Below are 21,039 nucleotides of genomic sequence, written 5' to 3'. Positions count from 1 at the left end.
TGTGTATTTTCCTATTCTTTTGTTAACATCAAAACAATGGTTTTCCCATGCAGGGCATTTTAGTAAGGCACAAAGGCAAATGATTGTCCTTATTCACAGCTCCTGTGAAGTCAGGCAGGGTTTTCTTACTGGCATCAGTGGCATGGGACATGGTAGCAATACCTCTCAGGGAAAATATTCCACTGGGCCACAGCAGAAACCATTCAGCAGATCTGAAAGGGCAGGAGATGGATTTATCAGCAAGATTCTCCTCACAGGCTCTGAGAAGCTGAAGGTCAACCGTTTCACCTAAGAAACCAGCTACACTTTTTCTCTAGTTGTAAAACTACCAGGCTAAATCCCACCTGATAAAGCCTGGTTGAGTGGGCTGTTACCTGCCTTCATGCTGTCAGCAAATATTTGCTTTAAATATCTTACAGAAGACTTGAGCTTGTCATAAACTCAGAGCACAATTCCCTGGCTGTGTTTTGTAGAAAGCAGAAACCGTAGTGAGGTACTTGAGGCAAATAAGCCTAACTCTGGAAGGCAGTCAGCAGGGATCTTGTGTGAAAAGGTAGATTTCCCCCTCACACACTCGAGGCTCTCCAGGATATTACAAGGAAAGATGTTTTCATCTTGTCTGTCTGGAAACAGTTTACAAACAAAAGCAGCTTCTCACGAACAGAATCTGTGACTAATGAATCATATAATGTGCCACATTTTGCAAGGGTAGTTGCTATTTCTCATGGCATGCTGTGGGCTTTTATTAGGATGAAGCAATTCCCATTTTCCCTCCTAGGTTTGGCATATTTATTAACATAACATATGATTTGTAGCAGTATATTAGCAGGAAGACAAATGGGTCATAGTCTCTTTGTGAATGCTCCTTGGCAAGGAGAAGCAAAGAGATTTTTCTCTACAAATCCTTCAAGCATTAACACAGCCTTTTCAAACTTAGAGGGCTCTGGCCCAGTATGCCTGTTCCTAGAAGATGCAGATTCCAGAACACTGGAAATGATGATGACAGGTTAGAGGAGGCCAGTCACTTTGTTGATTTCCATTCCCCTTTTCTTCCTTGGAAAGAAAGCAGTTAAATCTGTGCAGAACCCTGCAATATGTGATGTACTATGCGAGAGATGAGCATTAAAGCACTTTTAGTGCCTAATTAAAAACCCAGAGCTGCTTAGATAGGAAAGACTGCAGACACACCTAGTGCCCAGTCATTTTTGTGCCTGGCTTAGTCTTTGTGGTGCACAAGCTTGAGGTCAGGAAAGATTTTATGCACACTTAGCTTCATGCTTCAGTGGTTTTCCTTGTATACTGGAGTTAGTTCCCTGAACATGCCTATTCCTGCTTATTTCAAGAGTTATTGGCAGAAAGCGCTGAGCACTGTAAGCATAACTACAAGAATGGGCATGGCTGCACCCATTGCTGTCTCCAATCCTGTTTTTTTCCAGTTCAGATTGATTTGCCACCCACCATGCACATCTCCAGAGGGCTCCCTGGCCTCTACACAGCTGTACAGATGCATCTGCACTGGGGTGGCCTGGACCTGGAGACCAGCGGCTCTGAACACACCATAGATGGGATGAGATACTTTGCAGAGGTACATACGAATGGAGTGAGCTGGAGGAAGGGTGCATTGCGGGTCTGCCAGTTGGGAAATTGGAAACTGCAGCCCACAAAGCCTGCACAAGCAATACAGAGGCAAGTGGGAGAAACAGGGCTCCCACCAGTGCAGGTGTTAGTGCAATGCAAGAGCTCAGCCTGATGGTCCTGCCTTAAAAGACTAAAAAAAACCCATAGCACTAATATCCTTCAAGTCTGGAGTTGTTCCTCCACATTTCACCACAAACCTATTAAAAAAACCCTATAGAAAGGTCTGCTTGGCTGTGCTGTAAGGCACAAGCAGCAGGAATTGGTATGGTGACTCCCCCTTCAGTCTGCACTAGGTCCTTTGAAGCACAGAGGAAGCCATTTATCACTTCTTGCTGACCCTGCCTCTCTTCTGACAGCTGCACATTGTCCATTACAACTCAGCTGACTACTCGAGCTTTGAAGAAGCCAAAGACAAACCAAATGGACTGGCTGTGCTTGCCTTCCTGTATGCGGTAGGTTTGATGCCCAGGCTGCTGAGTAAGGCCAGTCTGTGACCACTGTTCATACTGTAATCACAGCCTAGTCACAAACAGCCTGTCTATCCTAAGAGATGATATCTGCCACCACCTTGAGTAAGTTGTGCTTTAGGAGGACTGTTCTTCCCTTATGTCACAATACCAGCCAATACAACTTGGGAGCCCCAAATAAATTTGTCCCGTAAGAAGTACACATGGAATATCAGGTGTGACAGCAGGGGTTTCCCTGCTGCACTTCAAGGCCTTGCTGTGATTTGCAAATGGGAGCACTTCATTTTGTTTAGAAGTGGTGAAAAGGGCTCCTTACAGTTCACCATGCTCCCCGAGATCTACATGTACAAACCTCGTATCATACCAAGATATCTGAGATAGTGTCTGTTCTCTTTGTCTTCCAATTCCTCAATTAGTCCCCCAGACTGATTAATAGTATGGAAGCACAGGCAGGTCACTAACCTGTTCAAGTTGCTATGCTGTGTTTAGGATGGACACTTTGAGAATACCTACTACAGTGAATTCATTTCCAAACTGGCAAAAATCAGGTTTGCAGGTAAGACCCGGGAATGCTTTTCTCCATCCTTGATATTCTCAAAGGCTGTACATGTGTACTGGCTCTGGGAAAATTTTACTGCTGCTTTACTTGCTGTTACATAGCCAAGCACAACTTCACACTGTCCCTGCCCATGCAGTTCAAACATCAGCCTGCACAGCAGGGTGGTGTGGAAGATGCTTAAGGCAGCAATAAATATCCTCCTGGTAGGTCTACGCATCACACTGCGGCACCATCAAATAACAGCTTCCTATGATCCTTCAATCCATAAGCCCAGATAGCAGATGCTCTGCTGCACTAATACACGCTGTTTTCTGGGAGGACTAACAGCTACATTGAGGTGTAGTTGCCCACCACATCCAGAACCCCGCGTAGTTCTGAATGACAAATAGATCTATTGAAAGGACCATTTATTTCCCTCCTTCATCCACTTCTGCCAACACTCTAATATACTGGTGCTCTGGGCAGAGTGATTTACCAGCCCCAGTTCTAACACTGCTTTCACCTTTCTCTTTATTCCCCATTAGTTGTTAATATTCCCTCTCCGTTTCCTTTTGAGGTCAATCGACAAAGCTCCTTTCTCTGGATGTCCAGGCCATGCTGCCAGAAAACCTCTCGCACTTCTACAGGTACCACGGCTCACTGACAACCCCACCTTGCTCTGAGAGTGTGATCTGGACCATCTTTCATTCTCCAGTTCTCCTGTCACACATACAGGTAAGTGACAGCTTCACCAGACAGAGCAGCTTCTCTTTCCTCCACACTTCACCTTTTCTTACAAGCTTGCTTTTCTGCTCTCCAGTGATTTGGGGAACAGCCTGGCAGAGAGGCTAATGGGGCACTTCTACAGGGCTTTTGAGGATAGACTCCTAAGTAACTGGAATTGCAGGTGGCTGGAATGACACTGTGATGCAACATCAGAGCAAGAGCCAGTTTCTGTATAGCAACAGTTTACCTGAGGTCTGGTGAGCAGTAACAAAGGTCTCTGCTCAGTTAAGTTCAACCATACTGAAGCACTACCAAAAGGAAAAAAAAGTCAGGATCAACAAGGCAAAAACTACTACAAGGAAGTCCAGCCCTCCCCAAAAAACCATAAAAGAGCCATTCATAACATTAAAATAATTACTGAATAACTGGCACATTTTTAAAGAGCATTTCAGGTTATTTCTTGTCTACACTTACATTGTGCAGCTAGATTGGGTCATTTCAGGAGCAGCCTGTTGTGAGTTTTGGATCTGTGATAGGAGAGAGTTCATCCAGGCTCCAGTGGAGGCATTACAGAGGAACTTGTTGAGTGCACAGGAGCACTGGGCAGTAACCCCACTTCTCCCAGCAGTTGAATACCATCACGTGACAGGGTACCCTTCTCTCTGTCTGCCTTGTCAGGACAAAGGCTTTAGCAGGGAAAAAGTAACACAAGTCAAATTATCTTCCCAGTGACTTGCAGAGTGGTTCATCCTCCTTAATGAAAGAGAAGCATTAGAAACATTTTCTTCTAGGAGAAGAACAAGATAAAATGGAGATTACAGTAGTGGAGGATCACAGTGTGTTCTCATTTGAAAAAGAAACATTCTTTTTGGCAGGAGAAAGGGTAATAGGCACTTGTGAGAACACAGTATGCTGCGGAATAGCAGCAAAATCTCCATCCATGCATAGCATCAGGTGCTAAAAACTTCCTTCGGGCAAATACCTGTATCATGAATTAACTGATAAGAGCCCTCATGTTCTGTTCCTTTCCCTTGCTAATACACAGCAAGAGACCCTGTGGGTTCCTCTGTAACTATTCACTAGGTTTACTCCTGAGCTGCAGGATCCGCACTGCCCTTCTTGGTAAAACCATTGTCCCCATTGCCCTCCATAATAAGCCTGTGTTGCTCACAGATCAGCCTCCTGGAGAACACCTTGCTGGACTGGCAGAATAGGACGCTGCGCAACGACTACCGGCACGCTCAGCCCCTCCATGGACGCGTGGTGGAGGCCTCCTTCAGATCCAAACCCACCCAAGGTAAAGGGAGTCAAGGGGCAGGACTCAGGCATTACCCAGGGAGGAGCAAGAAGCCAGTGTGGAGGGAGTTAAGTTGCAAATCACTCACGCTAAGCACTCTGGAGCTCACCTTTCCCAGAAGTCACAGCATCTCTGCACAGCAGGTGGAGACGGTCTCGTGCCTCTTTGCCCCCTGCTAACACATCTTGTTTCTAATGCTGCAGTGGTAGCTGCAAGTTGTGTGCCAGCCCTTTGTTTTGACCACAAAGGTGTCACACATCTCCCGGGATAAGTGGTGCTAAATGGCATACTAGGTTCAGGTGTGTCTGCACCCAGGTGGGTGCAGAAACAGCCCTGGCATGGCTGGTTAACCAGGCACCACATAGAGGTGGGACATTGCATTTTAAAGGGTTTCCCCAAACCTTCTGCAAACTAGAAAGCAGGAAAATTCTACCACGTGCAGGTACTGGCCTCCTGTAAATTCAGCTGTCTGATTGCTCTAGAACAATGCCATCCAGAAGAATTCAACCTCAGGCTGGAACAAATCCAGATGCAGCTCCAAGACATGAAGAGAGAGTTGCTGAATGGAGGGAGCCACATAGGTAAGAAACACACATCTGTTCTTGAGCCCAGCTTACCTTGCAAGAATGAAGAATCCACACTGTCTTGTCCCTGATGGCCTAAATCATTAACAGGTTTGGTTCTGTTATGTGCAGGTAGGATTTTGCCCCATTTTTAGGCCCTAATCTAGCTACTGTCACAGTAACTGCAGCTTTCTCCTGCAACATGTAAGCACATTTTTACAAACACTAAGGATTTTAAGCTGACAGTTCCCTTGGGGTAAATAATCATCACCTCTGTTTTACACAAAGATGAGAAAAAGGGAAGAGGGGAAAAAAAAGAAGTTACTTTCCCAAATAGTTGGGTGAAGTAGTTAAGCTTATCATCATTTTGAGCCCATTGCATGTTGGTACAACACACACCAGTAACTGTGACTCAAGACAGCTAAGAGTGCCAGTTCCTATGGGTGTACTCTTTAGGATCCAGGCTTATTTAAAGGCACAGCTGGAGATGTAACAGCTGGCTTTTTGGTTGTTTCAGGTATTAAATCCAGCACTTTTCCATCTTTCTACTTCCCTGTGGAAAACATTGAGAGTTTTGTGAACATTCATCCCCTCCATGATATGTCTCTCCAAGCCTTCACCTTATGCTTCTGGATCAAAGCCCAGCATGCTGGCAGCCAGACTGTTCTTTCCTACTCCACACAAGAGAAGGATAATGAGCTAGTGCTGACCGTGGGCACAGATGTGGGACTGTGGATAGGAGGCCATTTCATCAGCTTCCCCCTGTACCACAAGGCACAAGATTGGCTGCACTACTGCATGACATGGGCTTCCTGGTCTGGAACAGCAAATTTATGGCTCAATGGAGCAGCTGGTAAAGCAAAGAGTATCCAGAAGGGGTATGTGAGCCAGGCTGGAGGGACCCTTGTCCTTGGGAAAGACAGAGACACTCTTCTTGGGACGTTCTCCAACGGCTTTGCAGGGTGGATGACTCACGTGAACCTGTGGAGCCAAGTTCTCAGTCCTGCAGATATTCGGGCACTTGCACTGTGCAAACCAGGGCACCTGAAGGGAGACATCATAGCATGGGGAGAAACCCCCATGACCCTCTTGGGGGGGGTGGTTCTGGAGCCTGACACCAGCTGTCAGTGACCCCAAATTTGGGTTTTTTTCTCTTTTTTATTAAGGCAGCAGAAAAATCCAAACTTCTGGCTGAGGAAACATTAAAACCTGGATGATTTGCTTGTTTCTCCTTCTGCTTTGCATAGGCTCACTATGCCCTGCTGGTGTTCGAGGTTGGTCTTCCAAGAGAGCAAAGCCTCCAGCAGTGGGATAGAGGCAAAGAACAGACAGAACATGGCACAGTCCAACACCTTGCATTGTCACATCCCTACCAGGAGTTTGATTTAGGCTCCCCATACACAGATCTTCCTACCTGCCAAAGAGCTGCTCTCTTGGGTCAAAGGAGCCACTGTATCAAATAAAGTTTCTCTCATCTTTCACCTAGTCTCAGTTTGTCACCATCTTCCCCGCATGGATCCTTCCTTCCCATTTCTCACCATCAAATCACCACCCCTTCCCCTACAGACATCCCACAGGAAAGAGCAAGTAAAGCCCTGACAGGACGGAACTTGGCTCCTGCGGTCACTGAGCTTTGGTCAGTGGCATGCCTTCTTTTCTGTAAATGGATGTAGAGACAGAGCATGGAAACAGCTGCTTAAACATGAATACATCACAAGCTGGAGGGCAGGTATAAAACTCATCTTCTAAGTCAATCATGTGTAGGACTCTTCATCAACACCACAAAATCCATGCCAGGCTGTTCAACAATTCTGCTTTTTTCAAAACAGAGGGCAGCCATCCCACATAACAATTCGTTTCCCATGGTAAATTATGCCCCAGTAAACCCCAAACCCCCTTTACACTGAAACACTTCAAGAAGCACGCAGTTTTCATCAGTGTGTACTTTACTTTCTTCTCAGTCAGCACTAATCCTTAGACTCAAAGCTTTTCCAAGTGGAATGGTGCCTTAGGGAACATCACCAGAAACCAGTAGAAGGACCAAGCTCTAAACCACCTGAAGACTTTTCCAAGTGGTTTCAAGTACCTGCGAGCTGAGTTATTTCAAAAACTAGATTTAAGCAACTCAATGTGAGAAGCTAAAGACAAGCTTGGACTTGTTTGCAAACACAGGCTGCAACCTGTAGCCGACTGCACAGGAATCAACCTGAACTGACTCCTGCAGCAGGGAAGTTCAATGTCATCTATTTGTGGGGCTGACTGAGCTTCAGCTGACTCATACATACAGAGTAGTGATATGGGGGTTATTAAAGGATCACTCTTTGGCAACTGAAGTGTAAACACTAGGGAGTGCAATGAGCTAAATAGCCCAAAGACTTGAGTGCCACTGGAACAAATGGGTATAAACTGGTCATGAATAAGCACCAGCCAGGTGGGTGGTTCCTAACCTCAAGAATAAGGCGTTGGAAGGACTCATCAGCAACAGCTGAGGACAAGGTTTGATTTGAAGGAGGGAGTTGGGTGAGCAGGATGGGTATGAGGCTATAGTGATATGCATTTCCCATGTAGTGGTCCTTTGAAGCACACAAAGGACAAGTGTTGACAGGATAAATGCCATTAGCAGCCCACCTAACAAAGTACCTGAGAACAACTGACACTTCCTCTACACCAGAGGAAAGGCCTGGCAGTTCCTCAGAGGAATATAGTACAATCCTTGCACACAGCTGACCAAACCCCGAGAGCTGGTCCAAGAGCTGGCTTGCACCACTTGGGATGTATCAGAACATCAGGAACATACATCACCATATGGCACAGGTTATTGATGTATCAGAACATCAGGAACATACATCACCATATGGCACAGGTTATTTGATCACAGAAACAGAGCTGGCTGAGTGTATTGCCCTTTCCATGTTACAAATACTCTCAATGGGTAATTTGCTTTGGCAGTGGCTATAACATGAAGTAGGATGGTCTTACTAATAGACCTGTTGGAGTGAGTCCAGAGGAGGCCACAAAGATGCTCCGAGGGCTGGAGCAGCTCTGCTCTGGAGCCAGGCTGAGAGAGTTGGGCTGGTTCAGTCTGGGGAAGAGAAGGCTCCTGAAGGGGAGACCTTAGAGCAGCTCCAGTGCCTAAAGGGGCTGCAGGAAACCTGGAGAGGGGCTTGGGACAAGGGCCTGTAGGGACAGGCCAAGGGGAATGGCTTGAACCTGCCAGAGGGGAGACTGAGATGAGCTCTTAGGCAGAAGCTCTTCCCTGTGAGGGTGCTGAGGCGCTGGCACAGGGTGCCAAGAGGAGCTGTGGCTGCCCCATCCCTGGCAGTGCTCAAGGCCAGGTTGGACACAGGGGCTTGGAGCAAGCTGCTCCAGTGGAAGGGGTCCCTGCCCATGGCAGGGGTTGGAGCTGGATGAGCCTTAAGGTCCCTTCCAACCCAACCATTCCATGGTTTGGGCTGGATTACTCATAATGAGAACATTCTCAAGACACAATGGCTTATGTGGAAACTCCTGCTGTGGAAAGCTTGCAGAAGGTCTGAATGAAGATCAGTATCAAAAAAATAATCCATGTATTTGTTCTCCCATTGAATGGATCTTGGAAAATGTCTGGGCCAGCACTGGGCTGGGTCACAGCTCATGGCTGGAGATTTCCTTCTTCTCTGCCTGCCCACCTGGGACAGCCTGGAAATCCTTAAGCTCTTCTTTGTCTTCCTGAATCTCCACCTTGTTCCTCTTGGCCATGATCCTGTTGATTTCCATGAAGGTTTTGTTCTTAGTCTCAGGAACAATGAAGAAGATGTAAACTATAGTGGCGAGGCAGATGCCACAGAAGATGAGGAAGCTGTAGGGCCCCAGTCCAGCCTAGGGCAAGGAAAGAAGGGAGCATGGATGAGGAAAACATTCCAGTTGTGTACTTCACACGATTTAGACATGCTGAGCTCTGCAATAGCTAGAAAAAAGGCAGCCACAGTGACGTGCACATATTTTATGTTGAATGACTTAAATAATTGAATTAGCTTGAAGCTAGTAGTGGTTCTAGATTATCTTCTCATATCACCACCATTGAAAACCACTACTGGTTTACAGGAAAAGGCAGGTGAGGGTCTGTTACAGAAGTCAAGCTAAACTCGCCCTTTGCACAAGCTAAAATCACCAACTACAGCAGTGTATGGATCATTACTGCTGGGGATCAGATTGAACTGGTGACCTTGAGAGCAAAAGCTAAGATTGGGAACTTGCAGTCTTGTGCATGCTCCTGAATTCCGGATCGACATTCACGTGGAAAAGTAACTGCTTTCTTTCAAACCACGTGCAGCAGACAGATGTGATAAGAAAATGATGACTAACGTCACTTTCTTTTCCTTAATATATAATCCTGCATACAGGTACTGGGAACCAACTACGGCATTTATGGCTCTCAGGATTAAAGGGCTCTCTGTAAGAACACAGGAGTGAAGATACTGATCTTAAGCTGAAGTCTTGCCCTGTTGTGTGATTGCATCTTACCTCCATGTAGAGAAACACAAGCCCCACTGTGAAGTTGGACAGCCAGTGCACAGACCCACCCACCATGAATGCTGCAGGGCGGGATGACTGCAGGAACATCTCGGTGATCATCACAAAGGGAATTGGACCTGGAAAGGAGATGCATATTTGGAAATCCCAAAGGGAACTCCCCTGCTTTGAATCCCAGATGACACCGTTCATTTCAGTAGGAGGCAATAGCTTTTAAAGTCCTAGTGTTTAGAAACACCCAATACATCAAATAAGGCATAAGATTAAGAAAATACAGGGCATTTAAATGAGCTCACACACAGCAACCAACCTCTTCTCTCCCATGGCTGCACCTCGCCCATGAGCCCATCTCCAGCGTAAGTTATAAAATAAGGCTGATGAACACAAACTGTTTCCAGAGAGCACCCCATGAGCAGTAACTAAGCAAGACTTGCTCTTTGAGCAAGGAACAGACTGTGTTCTCATTAACAGGTCCAGATGACCTGGTGCTCTCCCTCCAGCAATATACCTGCCCTCCATGCTTCAATCTGCTTGGCGGCATAAATGGAGAAGGAAAGGTTGTGTGCAATTCCATCTGCTATAAAACCTCTACAGGAATTTGAATGCTGCATTGCAGCATCCAGCAAGAGCAGGGCTTTCCAAGCTAACCAGACAACTCCACCATGCTGAGGATCTGAGTCAGGACAAAGCCTTCCCAATACCCCCATCTATCTGCACATCTCCTTTCTGCAAAGCCATCTGCAGGGCCACGGGTATAATTTGCGTTCCTTCTAACTCGATGTGTTGCACACAGATGCAAGCATGTCACATCCCAGCCCAGCTGTGGGGCTCACTATCTGGGCATAGTTTTGCTCCAGGTTTTATTTGGGGAATATCAGACACAAGCACTGTTGTGCCTTTGCTCTTCCTCTTGACAGCCAGATGCTCCCCTGCCTCACAGACACAGGCAGCTCCTCACTGGAACATGAATAAGCCTAGCTGACAATCCACACAGTGCATGGCCACACGGAAGAAATTCTATCTCCACCTCCTTGGATTAGCTCCACAGAGCTTTTGGTTTGAAACTGAATGTAACACTTGGCTTTCCCCAGCTTGTGGAGGAGACAGGACCAGACTGTGCATACTTACTGGCTCCAATAGCATGTCCCATGATGTAAACGATGACACACACTATGCTGAGGTAAGACATCCATGGGACAGTGGTCTGTGAAGAAATTAATCACAGATTACATGTGGTCCCTATCTGAGCATCACCAACACATTCAAGGCACTATTCGTAGTAAGATCTGAACACATTTTAAAGCCAGCATCACCCTCCATTGCCAGATATACACACTTGTAACCACAAAAAACATAGCCTGGGTATGATCCTTGATTCCAATAAATCAGTGCAACAGGTATTATGAACATGATGTGCTGGAAACAGTACTCAGACAAGGAGGATCACAACTTTTCCTGGCTTTACTTTAGTTCATATTATTCCCTCCTTCCCAGGGGGTAGAAACAACTTCAACACATACCAGTGGTTCCCTGAACAGTCCACAAATGCATGGGCAACATCACCTGAGCCACCCAGCTACACACCTGGAGATTGAGAGCCATAGTTAACACTGCACAGGAGACACAGCAAAATCCGAAGCCAGCAAGGAGGAGGATTCTCCTTCCCAGGGATTCCACAATGAAAACCTGAAAGAGATAGAAGAGGGTGAGAGACCAGGCATGGGGCACAGCACTTATTGCAGCAGAACTTGTAGAGATAGTCTTTGTCTCTTAAGAAATTCAGTGCCATTGCCACCATCTGCTGATGGTCAATACTTTGGGTAACATAGCTGCCTTCAACCAAGGGCCACTCCAGGGCATCTATTGTGCCAAGCAGCTCACAGTATGTGTAAATAAGATAACCCAATTTAACCCGTGACAGGCAGGGGAGACTGGGCAAGCCAGAACTTGAAAAGCCCTAATAGAAACTTACAGCAAGCAAGGTCATGACGACGTTGATGGCACCTATGGACACAGTGACATACTGAACACTGCTGTCATCCACTCCTGCCGACAGGAAGATTCTGTCTGCGTAGTAGAAGACCTGCAGCAAAACCACAGCTGTGTTTACATGGGACCAAAGGCAGAACATGGGAATCCCAGTTTGGCTGCTTTTGCATCCTCGAATTGGTGCACAGGAGCCTGAGAACTGATTCTTTCATTTCTGGACACCGCTGTTTGGATCCAGCCATAAGCACCTTACTCTAAAATGTCCGAACTATCCTTAACAGGACAGCTGGACTGTATCTAGTACATGTGTGTACTGGGTTTGGGTCAGCACTGCCCCACATCACCCCCTGTAAAGCCCCATTCTTCTACTACTCACCCCACTGGCTTTTCCCATGTGCCTTCCCACTCACCCCGTTGACCCCCGAGAGCTGCTGGCCCATCATCATGACAATGATGGAGATGAGCTGCCACCTCAAGCCTCTGAAGGTGCACAGGCTGAATACAGTGAACTGTCCTTCTTCCTTTTCTGACCGGTCTTCTTGGCGCATCTCTTGGATCTCATCATCCACGTCATCCCGGGCTCTCAGCTTCTGCAGAGCTGGTTGGGAAAGGAAAGTGAGTTATGGGCCCCAGAGAGCAGGTCTACAGTGAGCTCTCCTGCTTCAAATCAAGACAGAACACTGTTCCCACCATGGGCAGTAGTGCTTCCATGGTGGCAGGTCAGGGATTCACATATGCAGAGAAAGGAGCAATGTTGCAGGAATTCCATCCACCAGCAGCATCAATGGAGTTTTTCACACTCTCTTCACTGCTGGTTGCTGTCAATCATGTCCCACAGATCTTCCCCCTTCCATTAAAGGATGATACTGTACCTCGTCGTGCTTGCTCTTCATTGCCCTTTTGTATCAGCAAATATCTGGGACTCTCGGGGAAAAAGGGCAATATAAGGAGCTGAATTAGTGATGGGATCCCAGTAAGCGCCAGCAGCACAGGCCAGCCTGCAACAGTGAGACAAGGTGACAGCTATGAGACATCTTCCCCCTGTGGGGGCCGCAAAAACAAGTCCCAAGCCAGGAATTTACCTTTGGCATTCCCAAGGATGATGTTGAGACCAAGGATCTGAGCTATAAGGATCCCAATGCTGATGAAGAGCTGGGGTACGATCCCAATTGCACCTCTCAGATTTCTGGGGGACATTTCTCCAAGGAACATGGGAACCACGTTGGAAGCCAGACCTAGTAGAGAACAACGTTAGACATGCAGTGCCTGGCACGAGCACACACATCGTCTTTACTAAGGTACCTTTTTCCTACATGAGACCGAAGCAATCCCTGCTGGACCAGAGCAGGAAACCTCACACTCAAGCCCTTCTGCTCCACCTGACTTTAGTGTCATCTTCTGGCCAGTGCATAAGCTGCGTGTGTTCTCCTCACTCTTCAGTGGAAGATGGGACAAAACACACATGGCATTGGCTCACTCAGTACATGGAGAGATACCAAACCCATCGCTGAATCCGGTACCCTCAGAAGCTCTGGCTTCAGGAGTGCAGCCTGGCCACCTTCAAAGCAAAGCATTACTTGGTGCTGTGAGGCTCTAGCTTAAACGCTCAGCAGCAAAGCATTTGAGGAGCCTGAGAAGGCAGCAGTAGGCTGTGATCTGGGCAGTCTCAGTGCTCATAAAAATAGCTTCCAGCAGGGTCTGCCAAGCCCTTCAACACGATACGTGGAAAGAATCCTGTGTGCTGCTTCAGATGTGCTCACACCCCCAGCGTGCATGGGAGGGATTTATACTTCCTCTAAAATAAGCAAAGAAATCAATATCCAAACTGATGTAAGGGTGGAAGGATGTGACCCCTTGCTGGCCTCTATCAATTCACTACTCCTTCAATTGCTTGGTAACACTTTGCAGAGAGCTTTGTTGGTCTGAGATCTCTTACCAGCACCATGCTGGAAGAGGTATTTGAACTCGAATAGCGCATAGGTTATTTTGAGGAGAACTGCATTGTAACCCACTGTAACCCCAGCAAGCTGCCAGCTCCATGGTTACGCTGTAAATCCTGGCATGTAAACCCCAAAGCTCTGCAGTCAAATGACCACGTGAGACCACTCTCAGCTTTCATTTCTCAGCTTCCTAGCTTTCAGGAACATGGGGTTAGAAAGCCGTCGTCTGGAAGCAAAAGGCTTGGGAACAAGTATTTAAGGAATTACAAAACACTATAGAAGTGAATTCATGAGATGCAGTGGTTTAAGTTTGTGTTATAAGCAGCCTTTTAGTTGCCCAGATTAAAACACGCCAGCAGCATGGACTACTGCAGTCAAGCAACAGCAGCTTTCTTACTGCTCAGACCAATGCTGATCAAGCCCTGCCAAGAGGGGCCCTGCGTACAGCAGTGCTGCCAGCACCAAGCTACCCTTTACCAGGCAGGGCTGCACTTGGATCCTACCAGAGCTCCAAACCCCTGTGTCCAGCCTGGCCTTGAGCACTGCCAGGGATGGGGCAGCCACAGCTCCTCTGGGCACCCTGTGCCAGCGCCTCAGCACCCTCACAGGGAAGAGCTTCTGCCTAAGAGCTCATCTCCGTCTCCCCTCGGACAGGTTAAAGTCAGTTAGAAATGACTGGGAAAAGGGGTCACACTCGACAGGTCCTTTAGTATTTATGCAGAGATCCCATGCCAAGAGCAGCTGCCGGGCTTAGGAGAGTCAAAAGCCAAACCAAAACCACTGGAGAAGATGAATTTCCTGCTGTAGCTCACCAATTTCAGTTGCTGTGTGTTACAGGTCAAGTTGTTTTCTTATCCCAATTCCTTGTTTTCTTCTTTTGTCTTTACAGGATATCCCAACTCAGTTTCAATCGATGGGGAACGTCAGTCTAACCAGCCCAAAGCCAATGAACTGAGTCTAAATGCTGTTATAAGACCCTTACCAACCTGGTTTTGCTCTGCTTGATACAGTGCTGCCCACCCCTTCTGGTTTTGTTTGCTCCCTATTACTGTAGCTGTAACACAGCCACTTACACCAGTAACACCACCCCCCCCCCTTTAATGCTTCTTTCCTCTTGCAGGAAGAACAGTCTGTTCCAGCACTAGATCATTGGGTCTGGCATCATCTCCAATGACTCTGACTTGGAAAGATTATTCTGTTTCTAATTATATTAAACAGAAAAAAAGACAAGGGGTGTGTGTGCACAGAAAAGGCAAGCAAGGCCTTAAAATGGCTTGTAAGATTATCAGGAGCAGCAGGTTTCCTGGCTGTTGGAGCTCCAGTGCCTAGCAGATGCTCATTGCAGAGGATAGCTGCATCTCAGACACGTATCTCCTCTGTACATCTCACATTCCAGTCTCTCTGCTCTTGCCTGCTATAGATCTTTACTACTCCTGCAACATGCAGATGACGACTGATTCAACAGCACAGATATGCAGATTTATGGCTAAAACCTGTGAAATCACCCTTTGCCAAGAACGTATTTGTTGCTCTCCCTTCACCATCCACTTACCAGCAAATATTCCCATGATAACGCGTGAAAAGATGATCACTTCGTAGGTTTTTGCTAGCTCTGAGGTTCCCATTAGGATTGCAGCAGAAATGGATAAGAGGTTACTTATCAGCAAAGTGCCCTTTCTGCGAGGTAATAGAAAAGGAGACAGATTCAGTTGATTTTCTGTCTAAGGCCTCAGTAGCAGAGAGATCCCCTCTGTGCCACAGTGTCCAAACCTCAAATGAATCACCATCCCAGGGACTACTCACAGGGAAAATGGCTGTTGTCCCATTTTCCCTGCAGGGAATGAAGGCTTCGACATATCTTAAGGGTCTTTCCCAACCCAGATGATTCTGCGATTCTCAGGAAACCCAAGCAGCAGAAGCTGGGCCTGATCTCAGACTTTCCCCTTTGCTCTTTACCTGGCTCAGTGCCCAACATACGGCCTTGACCACATTAAAACCATGTTAAGATCTTCTACACATGGGAGACAACACATGCTGCTGAGCCCAGCCCATCTGCCTTACAACCAACGTGCTTGACACTGTCATGCTCCTGATGGGCTTGGCAAGCCTTATCTGAGCCCAGAAACTGCTGTCCAAGGACCTTAAACACCACAGTCACGTACCGGCCGCAGTTGTTGACCAGAGGCCACACCATGAGGGACCCAAAAAAGCCACCCAGAGGGTACATGGACACAGTAAGAGACCAGAGCAGCGTCTGGAAGCCACTCTCCATCGGCACTCCGGTCCTGTTGTAGTAGGTTTGGTTGTAGAAGTCTTGCATGTACTGGAATGAAAGATGCACGTTAAGAACAGTGAGTAAAGCTTGCACAATCTGAAGGCTAGTAACGTCATAAAGCTTTAAACAAACAGCTTGAGAAAACCAGAATGGCTGAGCTGGGAAATGAATGCAAGAGGGGCATGGAGAAGCCTGGACTAAGTAACTGCTGTTACAAGTTATCCTGCCTTATGGGATCTGCCTGCTATCCCAAAGGGAAGGCATTTCTCACTCCCTGTCTCTCCTAGGCACGAAGTCCAAACTGTGGCATCATACACCTTAACACCCTATTGCTTTCCAGGGGAAACACTTCCCAGCTCCAAAGCATGGAGAAGTACAAGCACCGGCCCACAAACACCCATAACCCACTGTTACCCTCCTGCCTTGTTTTGATCGTAAACCTCCTCCCGGGTCATCGTCCACTCCACAGTCCAACCTACCGGGGCTGGAGAATTGATCACAGACACGTTGTACCCATACTGGAAAGAAGATCCAAACGCAGATATCAGCGTTACCATTGCAAGCACAAGTGTCATTTTCTGCAGGGGGGAGAGAAAACACAAACCCCATCTGAGCAGCAGGTTTGGGTTGGGGCATAAATGGCAGTCAGTAAAAAGAAATACCCTAAGACTTGCTTTTCACTTCATGTTATTCTATAGACAAAGCCCAATGGGTTGTTCTCATTAAAACTCGTTCTGTTCTGCTTGATTTGCACATAATCATTACAGTAATTGATTCAGCTCTTTCCTGGTATTGACGGAACACTTGAATGATGAATAATTGTCAAGTTACCGTGCTTAGAATACCCTCCCCGCAGGGAAAAAGATTGTGTGCAATTATCCTTTCCCCAACGTGCAATTGGATAGTGAAGTAACACAGGATGTTGGCACAGGGAAGCTTTAAGAAGAAGAGGTTTTGGATGAAGTGACAAAATCCCTTTCCTGCTCATTTGTTCTGCCTCCCACATTTCAGGATCAAGCTCTTTACAGATCTAATCCGATTGCCACTGAAGCCAATTAGAACTTATCCAAGTAGCTCAGCAAGGGCTTGGCTGTGGGGTATAAGAGCAGCTCTTTGCAGTTAAGCAGAAGGGTGAAATTGCCACCTGGAGTAGGACCAAGCACTGGCCATGTCTGTGGGTGCAGACCTCAGGGTTACAAGCAACTCGCTTTTCACAATGCTTCGGTTGCTGTTTAGTCCTCAGGCTGCCCACCCCGTGTTGGCTGAGCTGGCCTGGGGTTTTCCGCAGCTCACTAATAGCTCCCATTGCTGCTACAGCAATAAAGTCATTTTTCATTCAGACGTATTGTTTTCTGTCACCACCATTAGCCTTAATGCCTGCAAGGCTTTATTCATGTCGCAACACCCAAGTCAGGTCCCACACGTAGGAGCTGTCATTTCCCTAATGGAACATCTTGTCCAAAGAGCTGCTGGTAGCCCTGATATTCCCTGTGTTCCTCAGGAGCTCACCTCCAGAGACCTGCAGAGTTTAAGGCACTACAGATCAATCCCAGTTGATCTCAGAGTAAGGATCAGGAGGAAGCTGAGGCTTCCAGCTCCTTTTTCTCGTAGACTGCTGACATTGTGGCCCTGGTGATGAAAAGCAGGCTGCCTTCCCCTCATTCGACAAACCCCAGGAGCTCCGAAGAGCCGCTGCTGTTAATTGTTCCCATTCAGCACCCTTAGGAAATCCTCTTGGCACACACGAGCATTGCATTGAGCAAGAGCCCACAAAAATGCTGCTGCGAAAGGCAGCTCCCATCCAGAAGCATCCGCAGCCTAAACCTGATGGGGAAGGAGGACAGAAACCCCACGCGCAGAGGGCGGAAGTCACGCAGAAGGTACATGGACAGGCAGGGGCAGAGAACCTCGAGGCTTAGGGCGGATAAACCGGGTCCAAGAGCAAACACCCTGTGCCCTCCCAGTGAGCTCCACGTGCCCATGGCAGCCTGAAAGAGCCCGGTCATCTCCTGCCGGCAGAGCTCCCCCAGCTTGCCCTGTGTCGCTGCGGGAGGCTCAGGTCGAAGACCAGAGCCCTGCACACTTACCCCCTTCGAGCCTTCATTGCTGCCAGAGCTCTGCTTCTCCCCTTTCAACTTCATTTTGGTGTCTGAGCCACGGCCACCGAGCACAGGCTTTTATAGCCCAAACAGACCAGGAAGAGGAGAGGAACGCCCCGCGCAGACAATCCCGCTCCGACTTCGCAGATAACATCCAATCAAAGGCAGGCTCCAGCAGCTGAACCGAGCTGCTGCTCTTTTCTGATCATTCCCTTCCTCTGCGTGACTCCCTCGTGACTCCTCTTTCTTTCTCCCCGGTCGAGCCCGTCGCTGTTGGGTCAGATACTCTGCTGCCAGACCCCTGCTCAGAACAGATGTCCTGCCTGGCTGCAGCGAAACAGGCTCCTCTGCCCCACAAGAGGGGCAGACTTATTGCAAAAGCAGCTGAACGAGCTGCTTCCTGCAGCTATATATACACAGACAAGTCCAGAGCAGCAGAGCTGCTGCAGCTGTGGAGAGGCTGCCTGGCAATCCTTGCGACGTGGAAAATGGGGCATTCTACGGGGCCCCTGGCAACAGAGAGGATGTTTGCCATGGGCCACAGCATCAGCCTGTGTTAACCCTTCTGCAGCCTTCGACTGCACATCTGGGCCAGAATACTCCTTGTTGTCCTACCTTGCACAGACCAGCTTGCTCAGGGCACTTTTGCAGGGCACAGAGAACAGGTTCTTCCCCTCAGGTTTGTTTTTGGCAGCGCACAGAACACAGCCTTCCCACCAAAGCACCTTGGCTCCTTTCCCTCTAATGCCAGGTACGCCACGTGTTACTGGCTTAGTATTAACCCCCTGCACTATGAGAGTACTTTGAACAGCACAGGAGCTGGTTAATGATTGACCGAAGTTTCCAGAGTGTATCAGAGAAATGCAAAGTTCACAGATACCTCCAGCAGCTGGAGAGGCTGGAGCCAAACCTTGCTATTATTGGCCCATCTATCTTTAGCAGCCAGTTGTTCATGTGCCTTGCATGCATTCTTCGACTGCCTGCAGGTGAAAGCATCCTGTGCTAAAAACAGGAAGGGGAAGGGAGCCCTGGTGCTTTCAGCGCAGTGGAACTGAGTCCTTAGGTTTGCTGTCATCTGGGTTTTATTGTATTTGACTTCTATTGCACTTTGTTATCCCCAAGGACAACGTTTGCTGCGATATCTTGACAGCGGATCACACCTCAAGAACACTCCCGAGTCTTTCAGGAATGACTCCTGCTGCTCAGTTCCCACTACCACATGGTGCCTTGGCTAAACAGAACGGAACATTCGTTTCACCCATAGCTCATCTTCCTCCGCATTCCCACTGCGAGGATGGAGCTAGCTGGCACTAAGCAAGACGCTCCAAGCTCAGCTTTTCCCCTGCTGCCTTCAAACACTGCTCAAAGCACCCCAAAACAAACGGGACAGGCCATAGCTCACTCAGTAACGGGCTTAGCTCTCACTTTCACAGCTCCTTGGCCAGAAAAGGGAAAATGGAAAGCAAGGGGTGGGGAGATCATGAGCAGGACAAATTCCATACATGGAATTCCCGTACTCCAAAGACAGCATCATTCCTATGGGAGTTCTTGGCAGAACGACCACAGTAATTGCTGAGTATCAGCCACTCTAGTACTCTGTAATTACAAGGAAGGAGAACTCTCTATCATGTCTTTAAACCCTTTTCTTGACCTTGAAGGGATAATCTTGACACATAGAGAAATGGAACAGGACATGGGTGTTTGCCATCAGAAATCCTTCAGCAGAGTAAATATTTGCTTGTGGCGAGGGAATGGCTGAAATGTTTGCATGCCACAGGAAGAATCTGCTACCACCGCCCATAAGGTAACAATTGGCACTGGATGATCTTGAAAGAGCTGAATGAAGGGAGGCAGGATGGTGAATGAGCTCCTCCTTACACTGTCAAAGCAACTGCATGAATAGAAATCCTTCAAGAGCTGAGAACCTGCTGGACCTGGGCAAAGAACAGAGCCAGTAACAGAAGAGCCGATGCTACAGGTATTATCCAAGCGCATTTTCAACTTCAGCTCCAGCACATATTAAGCTCCTCACCTCAGAGTGCACTTACCTTAAGACATTAACCCCGGTCTGTATCTTCTCTGCTTTGTGCTTATTCACCACATGGTAAGGGCTCCCATGCACGTGTGCAGGGAACTGTTTAGACTCAGCCCAATTGTCTGTGCTCAAGGCTGGATCCTATGAAACCCTGGCTCTTTGGCAAGAACAGTTAAGAGGGGATTCCTGGTTTCCAGGATGCTGAATCTGCTGGAGAACATCAGCACTGAGCTGTAGAAAAGTGATGGTTAGATGGGAGCTGGACACGCTGCAGTATGCTGATCGCAGTGCTTCTGATAAGGAGACTTACTAGGGGACATGCCACAGTACACGGCCAAGAGTGTGCCATTAGCAGCCCTTTCACCTGCATTTTGGGAAGGAATTGCGTGTTCAGTCAAGGCTAATTCAAAACCCAAGTGCAGCGCTGAGCTACAACTGGGGCCTCAAGGTGAACTGAGAGTTTAAGTTACACGTTATTTGCCTACAAATAAGGCAGATACAGATACTGCTTTATCAGCTGCATAAAAGGCTTCCAAGCTAAACAAGCAAGAGGCGGATAAGGCAGCCTGCTCCCCCAGCAGTAGGAAAGGGGATTGCTGGATAAATAAGCACTCACTGCATGTAAACAGTAGCAGACATGAGGCTCTGGAACTAAGCAGTAAATGAGACGCTATTTTCACCGCACAAGGACAACGCTAGGTAGTGCCCTGCCAGCCTCCTTTTCCACTGCTGCCCTCTTTGACCACCTCAGCCACCCAGACACGTCCCCAGAATAAACCCCAAAGGATCAGGCAGATCCGTACACCCACCCTGCCCTGATCTGCCACGTTGGTTTGGGAACTGCGGGCCTTTCTCTTTAGGCAGGGTTGTGCGACCCGCAAGACGTTTGAGGAAGGGTCGGAATGCTTGGGTGTTAAATGTCCACGTGCACCTTCTTCAGCAGCAGCACCTGGCTGTCAA

General features: G+C 47.9%; 2 protein-coding genes and 1 long non-coding RNA gene across 3 annotated transcripts; 1 reads left to right on the top strand and 2 right to left on the bottom strand.

Annotated features, from left to right (window-relative positions):
- Nucleotides 1–116: 116 nt before the first annotated feature.
- On the bottom strand, nucleotides 117–4,881 carry LOC136022912 (uncharacterized). The gene is made up of 3 exons (XR_010616393.1): nucleotides 4,776–4,881; nucleotides 3,844–4,055; nucleotides 117–212 (listed from the first exon to the last, which is right to left on the bottom strand). It is a non-coding gene; the product is annotated as an uncharacterized LOC136022912 (long non-coding RNA).
- On the top strand, nucleotides 1,460–6,840 carry CA6 (carbonic anhydrase 6). The gene is made up of 7 exons (XM_065696831.1): nucleotides 1,460–1,585; nucleotides 1,995–2,090; nucleotides 2,595–2,661; nucleotides 3,221–3,378; nucleotides 4,543–4,666; nucleotides 5,149–5,247; nucleotides 5,747–6,840. The coding sequence occupies exons 1-7, from the start codon at nucleotides 1,460–1,462 to the stop codon at nucleotides 6,358–6,360; spliced, it is 1,284 nt and encodes a 427-aa protein (XP_065552903.1). The 3' UTR covers nucleotides 6,361–6,840.
- A 317-nt stretch (nucleotides 6,841–7,157) lies between these two features.
- LOC136022909 (solute carrier family 2, facilitated glucose transporter member 5-like) lies at nucleotides 7,158–18,406 on the bottom strand. Its single transcript, XM_065696828.1, has 12 exons — nucleotides 18,033–18,406; nucleotides 16,425–16,523; nucleotides 15,833–15,993; nucleotides 15,223–15,347; nucleotides 12,813–12,965; nucleotides 12,603–12,728; nucleotides 12,141–12,328; nucleotides 11,714–11,824; nucleotides 11,326–11,427; nucleotides 10,870–10,945; nucleotides 9,733–9,860; nucleotides 7,158–9,087 (listed from the first exon to the last, which is right to left on the bottom strand). The coding sequence occupies exons 1-12, from the start codon at nucleotides 18,084–18,086 to the stop codon at nucleotides 8,854–8,856; spliced, it is 1,557 nt and encodes a 518-aa protein (XP_065552900.1). The 5' UTR covers nucleotides 18,087–18,406; the 3' UTR covers nucleotides 7,158–8,853.
- Nucleotides 18,407–21,039: the final 2,633 nt, after the last annotated feature.

The sequence above is a fragment of the Lathamus discolor genome, chromosome 16, assembly GCF_037157495.1.
Source record: "Lathamus discolor isolate bLatDis1 chromosome 16, bLatDis1.hap1, whole genome shotgun sequence".
NCBI classification, from domain to species: domain Eukaryota; kingdom Metazoa; phylum Chordata; class Aves; order Psittaciformes; family Psittacidae; genus Lathamus; species Lathamus discolor.
This window is presented reverse-complemented; position numbering and strand designations above follow the sequence as displayed.